The sequence below is a fragment of the Hydractinia symbiolongicarpus genome, chromosome 5 (genome assembly GCF_029227915.1).
Source record: "Hydractinia symbiolongicarpus strain clone_291-10 chromosome 5, HSymV2.1, whole genome shotgun sequence".
Classification (NCBI taxonomy): Eukaryota; Metazoa; Cnidaria; class Hydrozoa; order Anthoathecata; family Hydractiniidae; genus Hydractinia; species Hydractinia symbiolongicarpus.
The window spans coordinates 23,137,209-23,161,518 of record NC_079879.1 but is presented as its reverse complement, the minus strand read 5'-3'; the positions used below and the strand labels follow the sequence as shown (position 1 = coordinate 23,161,518).

At 33.1% G+C, this 24,310-nt stretch overlaps 2 protein-coding genes and 1 long non-coding RNA gene across 6 annotated transcripts in view; 2 read left to right on the top strand and 1 right to left on the bottom strand.

Moving 5' to 3' along the window:
- LOC130645468 (uncharacterized) overlaps window positions 1-24,310 on the top strand; it is a 48,288-nt gene that overhangs the window by 16,573 nt on the left and 7,405 nt on the right. The window contains exons 2-21 of one of the 4 annotated variants that reach the window (XM_057451467.1): window positions 6,736-6,965; window positions 7,108-7,257; window positions 7,892-7,939; window positions 8,011-8,077; window positions 8,756-8,795; window positions 8,910-8,974; window positions 9,170-9,270; window positions 9,353-9,512; window positions 9,852-10,090; window positions 10,192-10,356; window positions 10,443-10,545; window positions 10,840-11,055; window positions 13,712-13,893; window positions 14,243-14,425; window positions 15,219-15,442; window positions 15,531-16,690; window positions 17,389-17,487; window positions 17,591-17,672; window positions 17,763-17,836; window positions 18,614-18,782. In XM_057451467.1, the coding sequence (XP_057307450.1) occupies window positions 6,742-6,965; window positions 7,108-7,257; window positions 7,892-7,939; window positions 8,011-8,077; window positions 8,756-8,795; window positions 8,910-8,974; window positions 9,170-9,270; window positions 9,353-9,512; window positions 9,852-10,090; window positions 10,192-10,356; window positions 10,443-10,545; window positions 10,840-11,055; window positions 13,712-13,893; window positions 14,243-14,425; window positions 15,219-15,442; window positions 15,531-16,690; window positions 17,389-17,487; window positions 17,591-17,672; window positions 17,763-17,836; window positions 18,614-18,782 (3,751 nt within the window). In that variant the 5' untranslated portion in view covers window positions 6,736-6,741. Of the gene's footprint in view, window positions 1-6,590; window positions 6,966-7,107; window positions 7,258-7,891; window positions 7,940-8,010; window positions 8,078-8,755; window positions 8,796-8,909; window positions 8,975-9,169; window positions 9,271-9,352; window positions 9,513-9,851; window positions 10,091-10,191; window positions 10,357-10,442; window positions 10,546-10,839; window positions 11,056-13,711; window positions 13,894-14,242; window positions 14,426-15,218; window positions 15,443-15,530; window positions 16,691-17,388; window positions 17,488-17,590; window positions 17,673-17,762; window positions 17,837-18,613; window positions 18,783-24,310 lie in introns of those variants that run through there. The other 3 variants (XM_057451468.1, XM_057451469.1, XM_057451466.1) reach the window with 3 other exon arrangements.
- Window positions 21,685-23,315, top strand: LOC130645479 (uncharacterized). The gene is made up of 2 exons (XM_057451483.1): window positions 21,685-22,808; window positions 22,951-23,315. The coding sequence occupies exons 1-2, from the start codon at window positions 22,073-22,075 to the stop codon at window positions 23,046-23,048; spliced, it is 834 nt and encodes a 277-aa protein (XP_057307466.1). The 5' UTR covers window positions 21,685-22,072; the 3' UTR covers window positions 23,049-23,315.
- LOC130645481 (uncharacterized) lies at window positions 23,435-24,111 on the bottom strand. Its single transcript, XR_008982707.1, has 3 exons — window positions 23,940-24,111; window positions 23,631-23,695; window positions 23,435-23,544 (listed from the first exon to the last, which is right to left on the bottom strand). It is a non-coding gene; the product is annotated as an uncharacterized LOC130645481 (long non-coding RNA).

Below are 24,310 nucleotides of genomic sequence, written 5' to 3'. Positions count from 1 at the left end.
AAAATGCTTTAAAAAACTAAATTAAATCCACTGAAATAGATTCTATCATGCAAAAGCGATTTCAAAAAGTTAGTTACTTATTTATCATGATTGTTTTTATTTGCGCCCGCCATCTTGCGCCTCAACGTGGCCGTAATTATTGACGCATGCGCAGTCTTAGTTTCCGCTCTGAAACAGCCGTGTAGAGCGCGGGCTCTAATTGGGTCTGCGCAATGAGCATTAAATACTCTAGGACTCTCCATCTAAGCCATGGCCTCTCCTGGAAATAATAGACAGGGTATATCCCTCGATATTTGGAGACTAGGCATGTAAAATATGCACATCTATCTATCTATCTATTGCTGAGATTAGAGACTGACTCAAGTTCAGTCAGTTGTAAACAAAATCATCACTGTACAGTCACGCCGCCCACTTGTTGATTAGAGTGATTCCTTGCTGGTCCGCAAAGTCAGTTAAAGTGCGTGCCAGTACCATTCTTGTCCCCAGGGTGTCTTAGCGCCTGAACCATTATGTACAAGGAGAACAATTAATTAATAGAAGGGGCTAAATAAAGGGACTAAATAAAGGATTGGGGCTAACTAAATAATAGAATTTTAAACACACTAACTATTTTTTCAGATAAATACATAATGTTAACTTCATCTGTGATATCATCATCTTTATCTAACAGAAGAAGTTCTATGATGGACTTGTAGTGCCTGGAACAACACAGCCCGTTGTAAAAAAGAGAACCATATAGATATGTTGCAAACGAAACTTAGGAAGAAAAATTAAAGCTGCATATGGATATCATTAAATCAACGAATAATATCAAATTTTTTCGACTACTTTTACTTTTTTATTTTATTTTTACTTTTTTTTTATTTTATCTTATCTTATTTTATTTTATTTATTTATTTTTATTTTTTTTAGGGGGGGGATAAATAAAGGGAGGGGGCTAAAAAGAGAAATCACGGTAAATCTCTTTTTTTCTTATATCGTTGCGGTCTGTTATATTTTCATTGTTCAAGAGTAGATGCAAAAATAAAACATTACTTCACGCCTCAATTATCTGTAGGTAAAAAATATACGTTATTCCAGGAGAATAACGAGGCAAAAAATTAACGCGAATTTAAAAATGCACCTTAAATAAATACCCCTTAAAAGTGTGATTAAATAATCAGGATGTCAAAAAAAAGTTAATAGTTAATTTGAAACTCATCATTGAAGAATAAATAAACGTTTCTAGCAACTGCACTAAAACTCTCTCACATAAACACGCACATACTTTGTTCCTCTCGTTTTATTAACGCAAAAAAATTTTGCATCGTCCTATTTTTATTAGTAGTTCATTTTGTTGATGTTTTGAAGAAAAGGAGAGGAACTTTTTGTTACGTCAATTGAGCGACATCTTTTCCTCTTAATAAAAATTGGCAGATACTTAAAGTTTAGAATGATCTCGAGAAAGTTACATACGAACTCTCCCTTTTATGCTAGTCCCCAGAGATTTTTGAGATAAACCTTTCGAGGTTTTAATTTTAAAAAGCTCTGGGGATGAAAATAAGTTTGATTAATTCCCTTCCCTTATTGGAAAAAAAATGCAGCGAAACTTTCGTCAGTCAAAATTATTCGTCGTACGAAAACTCGTAGCATTTTGCCTTTTTAATTAACTTGATAGCGGCGCGTTACGTTATAACGGCTCGGGGATTAAGAGATCCTGGAAACGAGGATGCAGAAAATGCAATCCAATAAAAATTAGTCTTAAGCTCTACTAATTTCATAGTTTTAAGTCCTTTCCTTAACAAAAAGATCTAGTAAGATAAAGACAGGGCTTTATTTTATTGTTTTTTATTATAAAATTATTCTGTTTGTTTTTTTTTAAAAAAAAAAGAAACGTGTACCTTCTGTTTACAGTTTTTTCAATGGCCTTGTCTTTATGGAAAATTTTGTTCTTTGTTCAACAACACCCACAAAACCACTTGTTTAACAGTCTCATGCTTACAATGTGTAGCTACGTATAAAATTAGAAAATAATAATATATCTTTGATAGCGACAAACTGACAAGAGTACAGACGATACTATTATCAACTATTTTGTTAATTTATAAAACAAATAATCAGCATTCTCTCTTTCCCTTTCTTCATTATATCTTAATTTTGTTCACCTACCTCATTATATTACCAATAACTATTCTCGTCCCTAGAGCTCTTTGAGATAAACCGTCTCAGAGAGCTCTGGGAGACGAGAATGACTAATAACTTCCTTCCCTCACAACAGTGACGGTAAGGATCCCGTTTTAGAATAAATTTTCAGTGGCAATATTAATAAAGAATACAGGAGTCCTTCCTAAAGAAATTTTAAGAAACACATCCTAAAATTTGTAACATAAATCATAAAGAAAAAATTCTGATGTGATGAAAGTTCACGTCAGTGCAGGAAAACTCCTGTCAATAAGTTGACATGACATGCAATATTTTGTCATAACAAAGATAACAAACATTTGTTTTAGCGGCAGGTAGACACTTTCAATAAAAAAACAAACTTATTTAGGACAGTTGTTGAAAAAGTTTTTAGATCATCATTACATGTTTTCACGTTAAATAACTCGGCTTTTTTTTAACAACTCCGCATCTTTTTACCAACTTAACGTCATTTCAACAACTCGCCATCGTTTTAACATCTCGGAATCGTTTCAACCACTCGCCATAATTACAACAATTTTTCGGAGGAAAATATGAACTTGAAGAAATTTACCCAATCACATTTGTTGATTTTAAAGAATGAATGATATAAGGGTTGCTTGAAATGATTTGGAGAGAAACGTTAAAAAATATTAGCAAGAAATAATCCGAGAGAAGTATCATGTTGATAAAAAAATGAGAAATTATCGGAGTTGTACCAAATAACGTCCGCCGAGAATAAAAAACTCCGGGAGAAATTTAAAAATATTTGTCACTGCACAAAATTTAGTTATATTGAAGAAAAAACTACTTTGTTCATCACTAACATACTGCCTTGCAGTGAGCGGGATTTGATCCGCGGTCCCCAGAACTGGGAGCCGCAGACGAACCGACTACACTACGGTGCGGCAGTATGTTAGTGATGATAGTTTATCCGGATGGTGTGTATATATGGGTGAATATTTATCATACCACATCCGTATTTCATTCTCAACAGAAAATGCTTCACCCGATCAGACCTCTGATCATGACGGGCGTGTATAATGCGTGTAATTCATATTGAAGAAGAACTATTTTGCTCATCACTAACACATATCTTAACACAAAATGCCCCTGGACGAAATCGTTCCGGCAATTGTCCTGTCCCGGAAATATCCCCGTGTCGGCAATCGTTAACAAACATTTTCGCGGTTTAATCACTTCCTTAAAAAATTTTCTAAACAGCTCTGTGTTATAGTACAATCGTGGTCACAATATGTTGGGACAAGACAACGAATTTCGAAGTTCGCCACCACAAGTAATTGCGTAGGCTCATTCTATATTAGATTCACACATCTTGAACTTGTTAAAGTTCACTTGTCAATGTTCAGAGTGGACTTAGGCCTTCGGATCTTAGGTTATTTGGTAAATACAAAATTCTTAAAATGTGCTAATTGTTGCTGACGTCAGCAAGGCTATTAATCACGAATTTCGGGGCCTTCGTGGTCCCCGACGTGAATTATTTCGGTGTGCGAGCGTGCTAAAGAATGTGACTAGCAACTTTTCAATACTCTCTGCCTGGCCTACTTGTGTGCAAAAGTGGCGACTTTGCAGCCTGCCGGCTGCAGAGTATTGACTATTTGACTGTTTTGTCCATATTTGGATAACGAGTAAAAAACTGCCTTAGTCTCAATATTTTTGTCCACGATTGTAGTGTGGGTTATATATGTCCATTAACAATTACAAAGTGTGTTTTTGACATATTTTTTATATTTTTTCTTCTAGTTTCGTTTATAAATTTTCGTGTAGTAGCTGCAATGCTACTTATGTTGGTAAAACCAAACGACATCTTAAAGTGAGGGTGTCCGAACATATAGGTATCTTCCCGCTGACCGGAAGACGTGTTGCCAAGAAACAAGACACTGCCGTAGGAGACCATATGATGGAGTGGGATCGCCTCGTTAAATTTAATGACGTTTCTATTGTTGTCAAAGAGGCACACAACTATACACTTGAAATAAAGGAAAGTCTTGTGATGCAACGGGAGAAGCCACATCTTAACAAAAACGAAATGATCTCTCTAATATATTTATTTATTTAAATTTTATTTGCACACGTTCACGATTATTATATAGTTTTTGTTTTTTCTTAATGATTCTTGAAGTTGTATATATAGAGAGAGAGCAGAATTGTAATTGTTAAACGCTTTTGCTGAACAACTTCAACAAAACAATACTACTAATATTTAATGGCTATTTGTCTAATACTAATTGTTCTTATTTGTTCGTGTTCGCAAGAAAAGTTAATAGGTTTTTTTAAACTTTTAGTTTGGATCGAAAAAGATTGGAACGTAAATTTTTTTATCAATCAAAACAGATTTCAAAATAACATCATTTTTTATATTTTGACCCAGGACAAATGTATGTATACACAAATTTTTTTAGATTAGGGCAGACACCTTTCTAAATTTAAATTCGATTTACGAGGCTATATTGTACAACGGGCTTTTAACACTTGTGGGGGCGAGGGTCGCCTTTGGAGACGAGGGGTGGGGTGGGGAGAGTGGGAGCTGGGGTGAGTGGGCAAATAGCACTTGAGTTGGAGAGCGCGGTTATTGTTTGTTTTTCTGAGAAGCGAAATCAGGTACCTAACTTTAAATACAAACATAAAGACTTATTGCTATTTCGGCACCTACGCTTCAGGTCACGGGACACTGTCATACAAACAAAATACTCTCTTCTTTCGATTTCGAGTGAGATAATGTGCTATTTGAAAAAAAAAAGTCATGTGTAAACAAATCTGTACATGAAAGTGTTAACGAAGAAGTTTTAAGGGTGTGAATTCTAAGTTGTATTAATATAGCTGGTGAGGACTTGGTAATGAATGCATTACTTCTTGTGGTTGCTCATATAGAGATGAGGACTCCCTATGTTAGTGTTTGAAAGTCATTCTTTGCAATTCACGTTTGGCACACAGCATAACGTTTTGCTAATCGGCAACATTGTTATTTTAAACATACTAATTATTTTGAGGTCCCTATTTTATTGTAAAACTGAGAGATGCCTGAAATATAGCAGTGAGACATCGTGGATAATCTTTCAAAACATAACTACAATGTTTGTTATTCAAAAAATTACTGTCTATACTTATATAGCGTGCATTTCTCTATACACTGATTTGTCAATACATAAATGCTTGTTCCCTATAGTAATATATACTCTCAGAGCATTTTCACAAACTTCTTCACTCCCTGAAAGTGCTCAAAATCGTACAACTTCTGAAAAACACTTCTTGAAAAGTGCAAAAATAGGAAAAATTCCTGAACAGTTCATGGAAAATAATTATTTTATTGTGGATTTCAGTCATTAGGCTAAAAAAGCAGAGTCCTTAGTGGTGGGGATTGTGATATATATCATAATTATTGTGATATGTTTGTAATTGCAGAGTGACCACAAATTATTAAATTAACTTACCTTACAATAAGTCAGAATTTTGAGTTCAGCTCCAATTCCATCATTGATCTCTTGTGACAATATGTACTGTGCTAATGGTATGATTGCTTTAATGATAAGGTTTGAACAGGGATATCCTGCTACTGTTTTTGTCCACATTGCTCTTAAACTTTTCTTGTGCCATTAGCTTAAATTTCTTGTAAGTTACTAAAGTGAAAAACATAGCAAAGGTGGTCCTAGTGAATGTAAATCTCCCATTTGAGCTACTGAAGTTCTACGAGTACAGCATTTCAGACCTATACCACAAATATCAATCCTACTCTCCGGGTAAACGCTGAAGAGGAAGGAATATATATGATATAAACTGACCAGGGTGTGATCTCATGACTTTTGTACTGAAGGCAAACGCTGTTATTTGGTCTTTTTTATATGAACTAGAACAATTATTTTTATGTATTTTTCAGACTGATTTTTTTTCTTAATACTAAGAATACAACTTTAGAATTTAGCCTCATTTTGTTCTTATTTTGGAATTTTTTCCCATAGTTTGCTCTGAAATTTAAGTGTTTATATAAGAAAATTGAATGTTTTGCTGATAATCAAGCTCTGTAATTAATGTTCAGGAACAATCGGAGCAACATAGATACAATTCAGTCATCATTGTAGGTGCGAAAAGAAACAATCTCAACCATTATGGTAGCTTAAAAAAGAGTTGTAAGAGAATTTTTATTCAAAATGTGTACCACAAGAGCCCAAGTAGGTGGGCAGGCCAACTCTCCTTTTTTCTATAAAGTAAGCCTCAGTTACTTCCTTCGCCTTTTTGGTATCAGTGCAGAAATAATCCTGTGCTCTTCCTCACAATGCGTTGCACATTTAGTGTGTGCTTTGCAATGTTTTTAAATTATTTTGAGTGCTCATTTTGTCACTAAAAAGCTACTTCGTTGCTGGTTCTCTGGTCATTCCGTAAAGACTGGTGGTTACCTATTTTATCCCTTACAAAGTTAGCATTGTTGGGAAATTTATCGTGAAATTTATTAACCCATGTCTTTTACAATTATAAGAAGAGTGAATTTGTTTTTAGTGGATAAATATTATGTAGTGCTTAATTATTAATATTTTCGCTTGCAGAAAATAAATATTATAATGAGTCATGTGTTCGACACTTCCATCTGATGTTGGGCTTGATCATATTCTAATAAAGTCAAAAAAGATTGACTTGAAAGTATCCAGGGAAATTGTAACACAATTAATGTATCAAGAAAAAAATAAAACAGCTACTGTTCTTCCACAGCCTGTAAACGACCCATCATATTTTATTCCTGTCATTGATGTAATCGATTTATTTTTTGAAGCTGAAAATAAATTGTGGAATCGGTAAGGTTTTACTTTGTATTGATTTTTATTCAATTCTCTCAATGTTTGGTGCTGCCATTTTAAGAATTTCTTGTCTAAACTGTGGTAATTCATTATCCTTCTCACTATTTAATATACAGTATCCATGATTATATATTTCTAGAATTGTGAACTCTCCCTTCCCCATATCTCAATCATTTGACCAGAACAGTTTAGCATCTACAAGCTCGTTCAACTTGCTATCTTCTTTTAATCAAGAAGCCAATCAGTATGAAACAAATGTACATAAACTTATTGGCGAAGCATTTCTTAGGTAAGTACAATAACTTTGCCTTTCTAAAATAATGAAATATACTTCTATAAAGAAACAACAATTACCCAACCTTTATCGCAAAAAATATACATTTCCGAAAACTAAATAACCACAAATATCTGACTGTTAGGGCTTCTCATGCTTATATTTTAAATTCTGTTTAGCCAAAATTAATTCAGTGTTTTTAGTAAATCACCTAACTTTTATTTGGTATTTTTATTCTTATGGTGCTAGATGATACATTTGTTTCTTCTAAAAAATCTTATTTATCAATGTCAAAATAATATAAAATTTTATTTTTATTGTTCATTTTTTACAACGGTTGGCTTTCCTGAGAAAGATTCTACCAAGGAACCAAATGTATTTCTTAGTTTTTCATCCTAAATTATTTAATTTCCATTTTATTAATTTTTTCTTTTGCATATATATATACAAAAAATTACTTATCAGCCAGTTTTTAATAGAGAAGAGAGCTTTTTCATATTGCATGACTCAAAAGTTTATCACTCAGGTGTTTTGCCTAACGATTAAATCCTGTAAATAGACTGGGGCATTCTAGTTGCATTTATTCTTAGAACCTTTATTTTAAAAAATCATAAGTTATTATCTGAATCAACCATCTTTGTATTTTTAGACATGGTAAATCAAGCCAGGCAATTCATGAATTTTTCATCAAGCTTGAGTATGTGCAATTCCTACTTGTAAAATCTGTAACTTATGTAAAGTTATGACATGTGTTGTTTTTTTACATAGTCCAAGGAGGTGCTGTGTTCATTGTCGAGAGGTCAGTGCTAACATTCCTGGACTTTTGAGGCGGGTGGTATGTTGTTATCTATGTATTTTAAAATATAGTTCTTGGTGGCGTTATTGAGTTTGTGAAAGTTGTAGGTATTTGTATTAATATTGAAAATCTGTTATTATTGGCACTATACTGGGACTAAGGTTGTCTAAATTCTTTCATAGACCTTATGCTTAAGGAATGTCATGCACCTGATGCTCAGGGCATCTTATCTGTCTCATGTGCCTGATGTTCAGGTCCCAAAAGTGCCTGTAATGTATATCCTGGCGCTCAGGATATACATTATTGTGCATGCTGTGGAACATAAAGGAGACACATTCCTACTCAATCCCCAAAAGTGTTACAAATAGTCCAACGCGTTAGAACGTGTTGCATCTAATCATTCCACATGAAATACATTGTTTTCTATCAATATTGTGTTATTACTTTGGAGCCCAAAACAATTAACTGTCAGTTATTATTTGTACAGTTCTATTTTATTGACTTTACGAAGTATCATTATAAAATGTTCCAGTCTCAATTTTATTATGTTATTTGACTTTTAATGTAAACAAGTCAGGGTGAGAAATATATATTTGTGTTGGCTTTATCCAACAAATCAAACAAAATAACTTTGTGCAAGGTGTGAAAATTAGTTAATGTCAATGACTTGATAGTATGATAACTTGTAAACGGGTCAATTTTGTTTATTTCCACTAGAGTCAAAGTGGCGTCAATAATACCAAAGAAGGCAAAAAAGGTAACACGTTTTATTTTTAGCTAATTCACATGTAATTGTTTTATATACTTTTCTTTGTTTAGTGTTGACATTGATATTATACCTAATTATGTGTAAATTGTGTTACATTTTAAGGTCGATCTTCGCATACAAATTATCCAACACAAAGACAAAAATATGTGCACAAATTAAGTGAAAATGTAAGTAAGAAATAATGTATTTTTCAAAAGAAACTTGAATTATTTACGCACTTCTTACCAGGTAATATTCTTATGATAAAATGTTTGACTCAACAGACTAAATATTGATGAATTGTTTTTTAGAAAGTTGTATCTTTTGTTGGCTATTGTGAAAATCACCAACAAAAAAAACAATTTTAATCTGTTTTTTTATAGGAAGAACGCATCTATAGACATGCTTTGCATTGTGCTTCTCGTCCATTCCTATCATGTCCTATCAAAGAACCATCAACAACACCGCAGCAAATTGGAAACAGGTACGTACACCTGTAGAAATGTTTTACGTTTTTTCTTTATTTATTTTTGGTTTTTCTATTTAATAAAAACGTGTCTTTATAGAAGATCATTCCCTCGGAAACCTTCAACAAGTTCTCCTATTGACAATGTTAATATCGAGCAGAGTATGCTATTTGCTACCCTTGCCAGATCATTCCAAATTAGCCCAACTCTTCATGATAAACTTAGAGAGGAATTAAGAAGCAAACGAGCCCAAGACAAGGTATGACAGTCTAGACACACTGTAGATAGAAAAAGTCTTTGTAGTGTTTAGTGCAAAAAATAAAACATTCACAAAATTACACTTTAATGATCCTTTGGTATGAATAAAATTGTGAATCTTTGTGTAGTGAAATTGCCCTTTTTTTTCTCTCTGTGCTAAAATTTTAAGAATTATTCTTGGTAACCTAATTGTAGGGGAAAGATATATATTTCGCTTATTTAACCAAATCCACGAAAATTAATACTAGGTATATTGGATAAATAATTATTTGCATTTTAATTTCACTGTAAACAATAAAAACATAAAGATAAATAAAAGTTATGATTTGACGATCTCTAGGTTATGAAAGACGATCTAACGGATCAATTATATCGACTAGAGGCAAATGATTGTCATTTTTATCAACGTCAATTCTTTGGAAACTCAGATTACTATGAAGAGTGGAGATCATTGGAGCTGGAACGGTTAACAAAGTTGATTAACAAGTGGTGCCCAGATTTTAAACATATAAAAGCATATAAAATTAATGCTTTTGATGCTCATTCTGCTTTCACCATTCTTGCAGATAAATTCTTAAAGTATGAAACATTTGTTTTATCCAAACATTTCCCTATGTTTTTATACCACCGAATTAGAATTTTTCTACGAAAAATGAATTTTCTTTTTCAATGTTCTATAGAATGGATTTGGATGAGAAAATAGATAGTGCAGCTGCAGATAGTAGGACAAGAGCATTTACGTCAATCCTAACAGCTGTGTCACAGAAGTTATTAAAAGAGTTTGGCCTAAGATATGGTGTTGGTGAACTATTTCGTAAAGTTACCATTTTGGACAAAATGATAAAGTAGGTTTCGCAGTGTATGGGTTATACATTTTGCCCAAACAGCTAGTTGTTATATTTTTCAGCTGATGTGTCTCTTTCTCCCTTAGGCATTTAGATTACACTGACTGGTACTTAATATCTTTGAACAATGTTTTAATGAAAACCATGGAATACGTTGAAGAGAATTACAGACTTTTAGTTAGGAAAGAGGTTTGTTCTGTCTCCCTCAGATCAATGGGTTAATTATGTAAATCTGTGTTATCGAGTGTTTGAATCTTTAACAGTGTATCTAAATTAAATAGTGAAGCAGGGATTTAAAATTTTTTTCCTAAGTTAATGAAAAGAGGATCAAATCATTACTGTACAAAATCTAATAATTCGCCACCATTAATGGCATACTTTAAATTAATACTTGTGTTACTTGATTTCCTCTCCTTTGATGAAAAATGTCTTCCTCTTTTCCTTTCCTCTAAAGAATTATTTGTGTCAAATTTTTTGTTTTAGCGTCAATTGATCGAAGATAGTATAAAAATACTGCACAAAAGTATTGAATATGGATTCCTCAAAATATACTCTTTGTATCCAAAAAATATTTCTGAACATGGAGTGCAGTTGTTGTTGATTTTATTGCAAAAAGTTTTACAGATAAAAGTCTACTTCCAGTTTTGGGACAAAGAAGAGAATCCTAACATAAATGAGATGCTTGAGCTTTATAATAAGGTAATGATACATTTACTGTATTTCCTAGCAAAAAATTTCCATGTGATGCTTTAGGCAGCTTTTAAATGATTCATATTAAAGTTTAAACATATACGTGTAAACAGCCTTTCAACTTAGCTGTAACATTCATTAAAGTGCTCTTAGTCACAAAAGAAAAAAAACTTTAGATTACTAATATACCAACCATACCATTTCAACAAATTTAAAAAATTGCAATTAATACAACATTTTGAAAATGCAGTAGCTGTTATACCACAAAAAATTCTAAACTTTCATTTTTTACCACAGCCACCATCATGTCGTCATAAATCTTTTATTTTCTTAATTCTTATAATGGACATGTTTTTTTAAACAAATATTTGCTGAGAAATTTCTTTAAAAGTTTGTTAAAAAGTTCTTATTTCCATATGTCAAATGGGTTACCAGAGAACAACAGGGACTTCTATTCAACTGGTCAGGGATCTAGTTAACGTAAAATAAATGGTTCGCAACTTGTTGACATTGCGACCCGTTTTTCATCAATTTGCAAATCAATTTTATTATAAATTGGAGCAAGCAACGAATCAAAATATCCTTTCCTCGAAACAACCCTCGTGTGATTATGACTTCAATCTACCATATTTGAAAGTAAAATTTTTATGTGCTGAATACCTTGCGGAATGACTGAACAAAAATATGTATTTACTTATTCGCTTGAATTTACGTTGCAGACTTGTATATATAAATATTAAATAATAAGCAAAAACAAACATGGTGCATTAAAGTTGTGGCATGCACACAATGTCTTGACTGCTTACTAGTTGTTGTTTTTATTTTTTTAAGAATATATTAAAATTTTGATTCACATTTTTGATGATAATTTGTGTATGTTGGGCCGCAGTATTCAAAAAATAATTCGCAATTAGCGAACTGCGAACCGATCATTGCTGGTTGAAAGCAAGTATTAATTTGAAAATTTTATTATTAACTTCGTGTTTTCACTTTAAAAATCCTGCTTCAGGGAAACTTTTGCAAGCAAAAATTTCTTTTGTTGTGTGGAAAAGTTCACACTTTTTTTGTTGAAAATTTTATATCTTAAAGCTTAACTCCCACTTTAGAACAACTTAATCTTAAAACACTCATACAACATTCCTATTTAAGAAGATAAAACAAACAAGGTAAAACAAACTACTTGAATGCAAATCTAATTGCAATCTGGGATAATAACTCCAGTGTAAGGTGGCAAACAGGACTTGTCTTGATAGTAGTTTTGACAAAACTAAAACACTGTATCCTGTAATAATAATAAAAAAAATAAATCAAAGTAACTTTGATGTTATTGCATTACTTGTTGCCAAAATGATCGATCATTAGTAACATTTTGTGTTTTGTTGCTCCATCCAAAATTAAGTCTCTGGAAACAGAAAGGGTGTGTGTAATTTAATGCTCACTGTCTGTCTGTGTGCCAAATATGGTTGCTGCAAGTAGTGATGGGTGATTTCTCATGTTTGTCATTTGTTTTAAGAAAGTATTCATGCATTCTTTTTGTTTGCCAATATATATTTGCAAACAATGTTTTTCCAGCTAATGTATAATGTGCTAAAAGCTTTTGATCCTAAAATGTGCATTGTCAATATTTCCCATTGTCTGGATATAACAATATGATTTGTGAATAGTATATACTCTTACCCAGCTTTCTGAATGAATAATAAAAAAAAAGCATGAGTGCTACCTGTATTTACTACTTTGAACTCAGCTAAAAAATTTTTGCGTTGTATGCTTTTATCAGAGGCATGTTCAATCATCTAGTTATCACACAATTTATTGGTATATTTTATCTACCGATGCAATTTCGTTCTTTAGTCTTTAAACTTGTAGTGCATTTAGGCAACCTGAAGTGTTTAGTAGGCCCCACTTCTTAATGATGCAATCCAACAAAAGTCCCACAAAAATTCTCTCCTCCCCCACTAAAAGCGTCTCTAATTTGTAATCACGCAACCAAAATAATTTTATGTCATTTTTGCACAACAAAAAATTTAGATATTGCATTATGTGCTTTCATAGATTGATAAATTTTTTTCAGAGTATGTATCCATATACATTTTTTGTAATAATTGTTGTTGATGGCAACTTACGCAAATTTAGAAATCCGTGTGTACATCCTCTTATATTGTTTGTTAAAACAATTAATGTGTGAGATAAAATGTTTTAGTCAAGAATTGGCTTGAGAGATTTAAAGAATAAGGTTTTTTTTTAGTTTAGACGAAAAACATCCTTTTATTTTAAAAAACTGCAACAAATTAACTGAAAAAGGGAAGTTTGAAAATTTTATTACAGCCATTGTTTTTTTTGGATAAAAAAAATAATTCGCAATTAGATTAAATGAGTGAAATGTATATTATTTAATGTACACTACATACATTAAATAAGTGATTAGTATTAAGCTATGACATACATACATCCGAAGAAAACAAAAGGTACGTTGACGTAATCGGAATAGTTTGTGTATGGAGATGGAATGCATTTAATCAATTTGTGCATATACAATTTGTCTGCCCAATACCATAAAGCATCATATTTTTTGGCAATCCTCAGAGTAATCTTTTTAATTTGGGGTTGCAACACTATTGAAAAAGATACTTTTATATTTAGTAAAAATCGTCGTTATTGTTTTTAGTTGGCAGTCGTTGAAAACTACAAAACTATAAAGTTAAAAGCTGAATTGGAATGTTATAAAGATGATGATAATTATGATTCAATGCAGAGTGCTAATACTTTACGTTATGTGCTACAAAATATGAAGAAATGTCTTCAAACATTTCAAGACTTGTGTTCAAAGTGTCCAATGCTTGTTGAAAAGTAAGCTACAATATTAATTATGGTAAAGAATTTTGTAATGCTGAGTAAATATGTTTAGGCTTTTTAAGGAGTGGCAGTAGTTACTTACTTATGAATCAGTATTATTGGGTGGAGACTGTAATTGACCACTATCCTGGAGTATTGTACTTCTTTTTTTAGACTGGAATTTTCCGTTTGTATTGTATATTTTATCTGTCTGTTCATAAAACTATGTCGATACTGAGTATTTTCTGTGAATTTTTTGGAATCTGTGCCTTGTATTTAAACTTTTATTGCTTAAAAAAGTCAGCATATATTTTGTACCATAGTAGTGAAACCATATAGCCATCTTTTGTATTTTTTATTGTAGATGCCCCAATATTATCAACAATGTGGCTAGCAACCTTTACAAAGAATTTATGAGCGATGTGAAAGAATTGTGCTTGAATAACACTAAAACAATACAAGTATCTCAAATTGACTATGAAATGATGGGCCTTGCTTTTCGTTTGCACACATTAGACAAGGATTGGGCTAGATATATTAGGCCAAGGTAGTTTTTCAGATTGTTTTATTTTTGGCACTCATAAATTCCTTTTGATATGTAACATGTAGTATCAATTAGTGGTAATGCTTGATTAAGTGTTTAGTGTACTTACACATGTTTCTATTTTTAAGGTGGGGTTTTTGTTACCAAGTAAAGAGGGTCTTTTGGCCCTCAGGTTGGTTGCTTCAGCCCTTTTTTTTTGTTACAAAAAAGTTCTGGCATTGTGAACCCTACTTGATATTTTGTATTTTGTTCGTCAGCAGTGCAGTCGACACAGACAAAAATTCTCTCTGGCATACTATAGCGCTGTTTAAACCTAATGTACGTTATTTGAGAATAATTTTGCAAAAGTTTAACTACAAAGGTTACTAAGTGAAGAAAAATGTTCAGTGACTACATAAGAAGTCTGAAGTTTGTTAAAAAAGTTGCTTAAATTTTGGCCCAATTTGAGGTTTAGACCATTAGCAACTGGGTTGCGTGTATAAAGAACAATGTGTATTTATAAGACACACCCAAAAGGGACGTACCAGGGGGTATATTTATTTTGTCCCTTTAAATTAACAGTTTTTGTATTTTGGTTACTAATAACAAACCTATGTACTGCCATAACGCACTAATTCTAACAAGCATGCCTTTCTAGTTAAAAAATAACAACAACAATAAATAAATAAAAAAGGAAGCTTTAAGGAGTCTTCCCTCTGAATATTAAAATATATTCATTTATACATCCAATTGACAAAAAGTTGAAAGGAAGTGTAAATTAAAAATATACAGTAGGATTTTTCATCAATTATTTTAGTGAGCAAAAATGGAGAATCAATTATAAGGTTGTACTTCACGTTGTGATCAGAGCAATCACGGAATACATTTACGAACAGATTCCAAATTACATTATTAGTGACAAGCTGCAAGTGCTCGACCTTTCGGAAAATTTACCTTCCCTACCTGAACCTGTGCCTGCGATGCTTCAGCAACCAACACCTCGTAAAGTTCAGCATAGCCATTCTTCTGCATTCACAAATGGTAATACTTAATATTTTAGTTTTGACAAAAGAGCCACATTATTTAAAGTTTGTAGAAGGTTAATTTTTCTATTATTATTATTTTACAGTGTTAACGCTTCGTAATAAATTGAGGAAAGGTTCAGCTATTAGTATAGAAGGTAACATGAAAGCTTATTCTGACCCTGATTTATTGAGACGAACTAGCATAGACATAGACATTGACGAAGAAGTCTCACCAGATATATTATCAACAGCAAGCTCAAGCTTGCCTCCTGATCATCATGTTGATGATGTTTTAAAACATGGCGAATCTTTTAACAGTGACATGGTGACAGATGGAAATGATTCCACGTTAAAGCAGGATGTCATTTTGGAAAACGAAATAGAAGAGCTCGCAGAAAGTCTAGTTAACAATATACTTGTAAAAATATCTAGCCCAAATCAAAATTTAACTGACTTTCTATTAACAGAGAGTATTGTCAGTGACTTGTTAGAAGACGTTGTGGAACGTGTTGCTTCTGTCTCGAACCAAGAAGGTTGTGAATCAAAACAATCTAGTGCAATAGATAAAACGGATTACACACAGGTTTATGTCCACTTTTCTCCTGTAGTGGAAAATGATTTAGCTAATGAGATTCAATTTGATGAGAATCCCCACAACATCGGCGTGGTTCGGAAACGCCCTTCCTCACAACCTCTATTATGGGAGTCAATGAAAAAAGGAAGTGATATTTCTGGTTCTTTCGCATCAAGGTATTCCATGGATGGCCCAATCACGGACTCTCCTCATGCCCGTTCTTATCCAAAAGATTATGTGTTTTTTACAAATGCTGCACCAAATTCTCACAAGGCAAATAAAACTGGAAGGGAAAGCAATGTTGAAAACAAAATTCAAAACATTTCTAATAATATCGAAAACAGTAATTTATCACTTATCCACGAAAAACAAAGTTCTAAAAACTCAAATTCCTCCGAACATTGCGGTTCTTCGAAAACTAAGGCCAATCATGAGCCTTCCAGCAAAGGAGCCCGTTTTGATCCTGATGACAAGTTAATACATTTGCCGAGCAATGGTTTGATCATGACAACAAGTTCCTTGACTGACATTCTTACGGCATGTGCCAGATTGATCTCATTCTCCACGACTGTGTGTAAACTTATCCTACCATCATCTGATGATAATAATAATAGCCAAGCTCCTGTTGGAAAAGAACTACAGGAACATTACGAAAACATAAGGAAAGATACATTTTCAAAAGTAGCGACAGTAAGTTGTTTATTTTTTTATTCATTATAAATCTCTGGTAATTTTTATGAAAACTAACTTGAACGTATATTAATATAAGTGAACCTGACCATTGGCTTCCCCAAATGCTCACTTTTGCAGCACTTTGGTGGCTAATATGCAGGTGTACTTATAATAATATACCTCACATACGCACTGCTGTTCCTGTAACATAGCCTGAGAATAGAAAAAGATGAAAGTATTGTAGTTTTACAAGCTGTGACTTTTTGTTTTGTTTGTTTGTTTATAAAATTATTAGAAATACTGTACAGTAAAATAAGTACATCAAGTTTGTCATTCACTCATGCCATTACCTTTATAACCTTCTCATTAAATATTCTTAATATATATGAAAATGTCCTAACATCTCCTCAAATTTCTCTTCTATAAAAACGTGTGGCGACCATGATAAAGCACAAATAATTTAAGACATTTTGGAGACATCTTAAAATCTCTGTATTACCTCGTAAAATAGAGCTTAATAAGTATATTACCTCATAAGGATACAAATTTGGGTCAAATATTCAAGATAATTAAAAATACAATCCTTGTAACATCAAATCAGCATTAAAATTAACACATGTCGATGGTTTTAACAATGAGTAGCAAGTTAACAAGGTGTATAAGATAACAAATGATGAAATAGATCGACCATTAACTCGTTTTTTTTTTAATTTCAGAGCGTCAAAGATATTTTAAAGATGTACGTATCAACATTGGTTTCTCTCGATGTTTGTGGCTCGAAATCTTTTAAGGACAATAATAGATTTGATAGTCATGTAAGCACTTTTGCCTTTGTCGGCTGTAACTGACTTTAGATAGCTTTTGATCAATGTTAGGCTCTACCAGATATATATTACCACCATAAAATTTATTTTGCAGCTTTTACAAGAAGTAAGGAAAAATCGGAGTGAAGGAATTCCTGGTTGCCGTCATTGTCTCACAACAAGGAATGAGGAAACAGGTATGTATGTGCTATATTTTAATACTTTTTGTATATTTATGTATTGCAAAGTTACAACAAAAACTATCAGGCTTTAATGTTATTCTTCAGATGATGAACCCTGTGTCATACTGAACAGACTGATCTACGGCTCTCTGGGTGGTTGGGAACTAGTCACTAAAGAGGTTTGTCATCACGTTTTTAATTGTTTTAAAGCAGGGATGCAACCACGCCTCTTCAAAACTCCTCAATTCTGCTCAACTCTAAAAATGTCTCTTCAAAACTCTCTAAATCTCTTGTGAAGGTAATTTTTTAATAGCTTTAGCCTCAAATATGACTCTATGGGAAGAATGGCAACTCTCCAAAGCAACTAAAATTTAAGTGTTTGATTAGATGTCTGTCAAAATCTATGTGCTACTTTGCTAATTCATGACGTATCTGAGATGCACCTTAGTTTTTGGATTCAAAGACAGCGTCCACTCTTTCAAGATTGTTAGAAATTGTCAGGAATTTAAAAAAAACATATATGAAAAGCAAAATGTCAGGGAAATTTAGTTTTTTTATGAAATTTCAGGAAATAGATCAGAAGTTTTAGGTTTGGATGTTCAATTAAAACTATCTTTATTTTCCAAAATATTGGCAAGAATTAAATTTAATTCTGTTGTAAAAGAATTAGCACTAATTCCTAAGAAATTTGTTCTAGTAATATGTTTGTTATTAAAATTTGCATTTTTGAGGTAATTTAAGGTTCTTATAGTATTGAATTCCCGTCGCAAATAGCTGGAAAGTGAAGAAAATCTTAGAACTTGTAATAAAAGAATGTCAGAAATGTCAAGAAAAAGAAAAAGAAAAAGATAATTTGATTGGACATCCCTGAAACGAATTGTTTAAAATCCGGTTCGATTAATTTTGCATAATTTGATTGTGTGTGAAAAAGAACCCAATGTGAATGATTTTTTTAGATGTGCTTTCGAATCAACGATGTTCACAGCCTTATCAAACTCCTTCCATGCATTCAGAAGAAAGCAGCAGAAAGTCTGAATGTTGATATAAATTTGTTGCTGCAGAAAAGAGATGCTAACAACGAAGATGACGCTTCGTACTGTACGTACGGTCCAAGTGATACACCAGGTATATCATGCATGTATAACTACGTAAGCCGTATGATGCATGTGTTGCTACATAGATCATCTATATGGCGAATGTGTATATATATAAATATACCATCTATATCATGCATGTGTAACTACACTAAAATCTATATCATGTATGTGTTATTATTACCCCACTGTTGAGTATTTTCGAATGTTTACGTTTATTCGAACGTTCTCGGAAAATTTGATTGGTTTTTTTTTCACGTGACCAGTCTATATGACGCCGTATTAACCGACATCAAAACAAAAACAAAACAAGAAAGTTAATTTAAAGTGGTAGAAAAATGTCAATTACTCCTTGTTTTCGTCTGGTAGACGATAGTTTATTTGACGATTTAAATGAAATAGACGAATTCATAGGAGGACAACAGTCAAAAGCTACAAAATATTGTAATACGTTTGCAGCAAACACCTTTGTCAGGTATTGTCGAAGCTTTCAAGAATATAGACCACCTCATCTCATACCACCAAAAGAACTGAACAACACACTGTGCAAACTATTTATTAATGTCAAACAAAAGAACGGAAAAGAATATGAACCTGACTCCCTTACATCACTACACCGTGGCTTACAAAGACATCTAGACAGTATGAAAGTTCCTTTTAACATCCTCGTTGATGATGATTTTGAAAAGTCCAGAAAAGTGTTAGCAGCAAAACGAAAACAGTTGACAAAACTTGGGTACGGAAATAAACCAAATGCTACAAGGGAATTGGAGGAACATGAAATTGAAAAATTATACAAGACTGGCTTTTTTGGAAAACAGGATGCACTCACACTGCAAAGAACAATGTGGTGGGTTATCTCATTACATTTTGGCTTTCGTGCAAGAGATGAGGCCAGAAAGTTGCTTTGGGGAGACATTGTGTTGGAAAACGATCCAGAAAGAGGGGAATGTTTAGTTTTGGTAAAGGAAAGAGGTACGAAAACCAGAAAAGGAAATGAAAAGGAAGAAAAAAGATTTTTCTATCCCACTGCATATGCCACCGTAACGGAAAGATGCCCAGTCTCCCTTTACAAAGAGTTCAAAAAACATCGACCGGAGGAAATGCTGATGGAAAACTCGCCTTTTTTTCTTACATTGAGGCAAAAAATTGACTACACAAGAGAAGACAGTTGGTATTTGAAAACTCCCCTCGGGAAAAATAAAATTGGAGAATTTTTAAGTTCCAAAAAACACGGGCTTACAGGCAGAAAAGTGGCAAATCATTCCGTTAGAAAAACATCGATTGGAAAGCTTTTGGATGCAAATGTCCCCGAAGTTTATGTAGCCTAACACAGTGGTCACAAAAATATTGATTCGTTAAGAAATTACAAATCAGCTAGTACCACTCACCGTTACAAAATGTCAAACATCTTGAGCTCAAATAATAACCAACTTGACGTACATAACCAATCGACAGCTCTTAATACTTCCAGTTCCACGCAGTCTTCAACCCTCTCTACATTTTTTTCCGGAGGAAATTTTAACAATTGTACATTTAATTTTAATACGAACACTCCACCAGCGAAACGACAAAGAATTGAATTTTAAAACTGTTTTGAAAATATTCTATTTTTAAAAGTTGTGGATCGAATGTCTGTGTACGTTCGAAATATAAAGAAAGTTACATGGTTTCCACCTAAGCCTTGTTTTTGTTAAAGACCCTTGGACTCTAAAACCTTTTTTTCATTAATAGTTATGAAATAATCAGTGGGGTATAATAAATGACTTATTAACCTTATTAGCCTGTCTATACGGAAAATATAGACCTCTGTCACTCGCATGGACCTCACTGCGTTCGGTCCATGACGTCATGACCTCGGTCTATATTTTCCCGTATAGACCGGCTAAACGGTTAATAAGCCATTATTACTACATAGATCTTCTCTATCGCGCATGTATATATAGTATATAGTATATATACCATCTATATATAGTATATATACCATCTATATCATGCATGTGTTGTTAGTACATAGATCAGAGTTATCACGCATGTATACGTAGACCATATATATCGTGCATGTATCACTAATACAATAATGACCGATTACCCCGGGGCTGTACCGCAATATATCGCCCGAGGTCTAGACCGAGCTTGCGAGATCGGTGCGATATTTTTATTACAGCGTGGGGTAATCGGTTATTATTGTATTTGTTAACCTTCTAAATTAGATAAAAATAAAAAAATAAGAATTTTAGTTTAGTGTTCTTATAATAATATAATTCACTAGCACTACTTTTGTTAACACTCGAGGTCAAAATTCGAAACAGTCCTGTCCAAAAACAAACATTCTATTTAGAATTCGAAAGTCCCTATGTTATAGAATAAAACTTTGTAAACAAAACATCACGATGTGACACGTACAGAATAATATGTAAAGTTGAATGCGCCGTTAAAATATAGTTGGCTACAACGAATATTGAAGTAATTTTAACTAGCTAACTAGCCAAGAATAACATGGGCTTCAAAGAGTTTTATATTGACTCGGTAATCACAAAGCTGAAGGAACGAATCTGAAAATGAGAGGAGGCGTATTTTTTATGATTTCGTCGCCTTGTATTTAGTATTTTTGATAAAACTGGAAATTAGATCATCGTTTTTTTATGGACAATGTAGCTAGTTAACTAGCCATGTTGAAGAAGCATCCAGACAAAATGTTGGTGAATCTGGTTATTTTAAGTGTTATACTTGACATTGTTTTGTTTCTATCCTATAAAAATGTTTTTATCGATAAATGTATTGTAGGAGTTAGATATATAATCATTTCCAATGCTTCTTAATTATTTTTTTTCGTGCTTGTTTACATTTTAAGCTACCATTTTTCTTGACGACGGGGCAAATTTTTTTTCCGTACACGGTAGGCAGTATCATTGACCGTGGGCAGTATCATTTTAACCGTTGGCAGTATCATGCCGAAATAGCCGAAAAAATCAAATCAAGATGGTAGTTTAGCAGTGCAGAGCGGACGAACATAGTGTTTACATTTTGTCTTCTGAGTAACCTTGTAATGAATATAAAGCGCAGAAGCTATTCAATATCAGTTGACGATTTTAATAGTTATGTTAACATCTTTTGACATATTTCTAGCTTCTTGGTTCCATACTCAAAACTCTCTCATCTTGTTGTTTCTGAAGTTTTGTACATAACAGACACAGTTTGTTTACAACTCATTTTCTCACTGTTGCTGGTATTGTTATATTCTTGCTGTGTGTTATATCGGATTATACATATCTTAAAAATATTCATTCATTTTTATAGTTGCTAGCTAATACTTGAAAAATGTCTGCAACACTTAGATCGTTTCGTTCCCGTTTTATAAATGTTGAAAACACTGATGAACTGAAAGCTGTAGTATCAGATATTCTTCCTTTTAATGAAAACGAATTCAAGATTAGTAATATACAAGGATCAGTCAAGAAATTTAAAGCTGTTGTTGAGTGTACCATATCTTCTGAGGAAGAGTTTGTGAAAAGCTATCAATCCAACACAAATGAAACGTTGAGAAAGCTAACACCAAGATATACTGGTGAGAAAAGCCTGTATAAGCAATTTACATACTTCAGATGTCATCATAACACACGGTATCAAGCGACAATGAACAGTAAAATGAAGATGAAATGTAATCCCAGTCAGAGATTCAAAAACACTGATTGTCCCTTCAGCTTGGTGCTGAAGTATAAAAAAGAAGAAGGTGATAACAATTGTTTGCTAGAAATGGAATGGACTCATAATCACCCAGTAAATTCTCTACAGTCATTATCCTTTAAGGATATTAAGCCAGATGTTGTGGCTGAAATTACTCAGCTATATGAAAGAGGCTTCACTCCTGGGTTAGCTTATCGAGAGATTTGGACCAAAACTAAAAAGTCGTATGAAAGTGAAGTAGCTTTTCACAAGTTCATCTCTGACCGATCAGTGTTTCCCAGACGCACAGATTATAATTATTTATATACAGAATATCATCGAAAAAAATATGGAACACAAAACACAAGTACAATGTTTGAAAAGTTGAATAGTATGTTCATTAAATGCTTTCGTATATTCTATTTTTGTTATTTCAATGATACATTTTATGTATTTTTCAATGTTGATGTCAGTTTGATAACGTATATATAGTATATATTCGTGAAATTTTGAAATTTTGTTATATTTTTTAGCTTTGGTTGAGCAAGAAACTCTCAAAGATTCGGATATTGTAATAAAAGCTCAGAAATTTGATGCTGAATTCCTTTTGACAAATATCGCAAGTACATAGTACGCAATTCTTGCTGTGATAGTTGAACTCCTTCTGTCGCGTGAAGGTTTTCTTGCATTTTGCGCAAATCAACGACTCAGTTTGACCACAGTCATCTTCTTCTCGCTTCTTTTGCCCTTTCTTGTTCCATTCCTACGATGAATCAAACGTAAAATTTGAATTAATCTAGTGTATAATTTGAAATAATATGTCACAGAGATCTGAGTACGAGGTTGTTATTCACTCTGAGTACGAGGTTGTTATTCACTCTGAGTACGAGGTTGTTATTCACGTGTTCCTACATTTGAACGTTTACTGTATGATATTTGCCTTGTACATTGTATATTTTGTGATTAGTTAAAAAAAAAAACTTAAAACGAACGTGTTATTTTTAACACAGACACACCTTTCTCGAAGCATCGTCAAGTGCCTTCCATCTTTCTGATCCAATTTTACTCATCTCTGCCAGTTCTGGCGGGGCATCATCCGCAACAGTCGCTTCACTCATTAAGGTGTTCTGAAGGAAATAATGTTTCGATAAAATCTGTGAGCATTGTTTATACGGAGTTGACTCATGACACAAAAGTAGGGGATTGTACTTACCACTGTTTCGCGATAAAACAAATGAAAGCCATTTATTTTGCTGCTTTTCGTTTTCTCGTTGGATGCTAAAACAGACAACAAAGTTTCAAAAGTTGATTATATTTTGGGTCTTTACGCATATAAGAACAACCTTGGTATAAATGCTGTAGAATTCGATGGTGTGAAAAAACCTCTCACCAACATTGAAATCAATATTCTCTTCTGACATGTTGTAAGTAATCACAGTGAGAAAAACTCGATCAAAAAAAACTTATATAATCTTTGAGAAACAAGCATCTATCTTAGTATATAAAGATTAATGGTACTTACCAGCTACTTTCGCTTCGAATAAGTTATTCCACACTCATATTCTGTATTTCTCTTTGTTTTCGGTCAAGTCAAAAGTTTCCACGGGCATTTGCGGTACAAACACTTGAGCATGTCAAAGGACCGGTTTCCGAAAAATATTGAAAAAATTAATAGATACTGCCAACGGTTAAAATGATACTGCCCACGGTCAATGATACTGCCTACCGTGTACGGAAAAAAAATTTGCGACGACGGGCAATACCGCAAAAAATCGGCGCGTCGTCAAGAGCGCTAAGCCAATCAAAATGCCTAAAAAGCCGTATTGCCCGCTGGAAAAATCCAGACGGTTAACAATACATAGGAAAGGCTTATCGTCTGTGCATTAGAGCAGG

Coding starts and splice junctions, on each gene's coding strand:
- LOC130645479 (XM_057451483.1), top strand. CDS start 22,073: ATGTCTGCAACACTTAGATCGTTTCGTTCCCGTTTTATAAATGTTGAA. Junction 22,809..22,950: donor AATGTTTGAAAAGTTGAATA/GTATGTTCATTA, acceptor TATATTTTTTAG/CTTTGGTTGAGCAAGAAACT.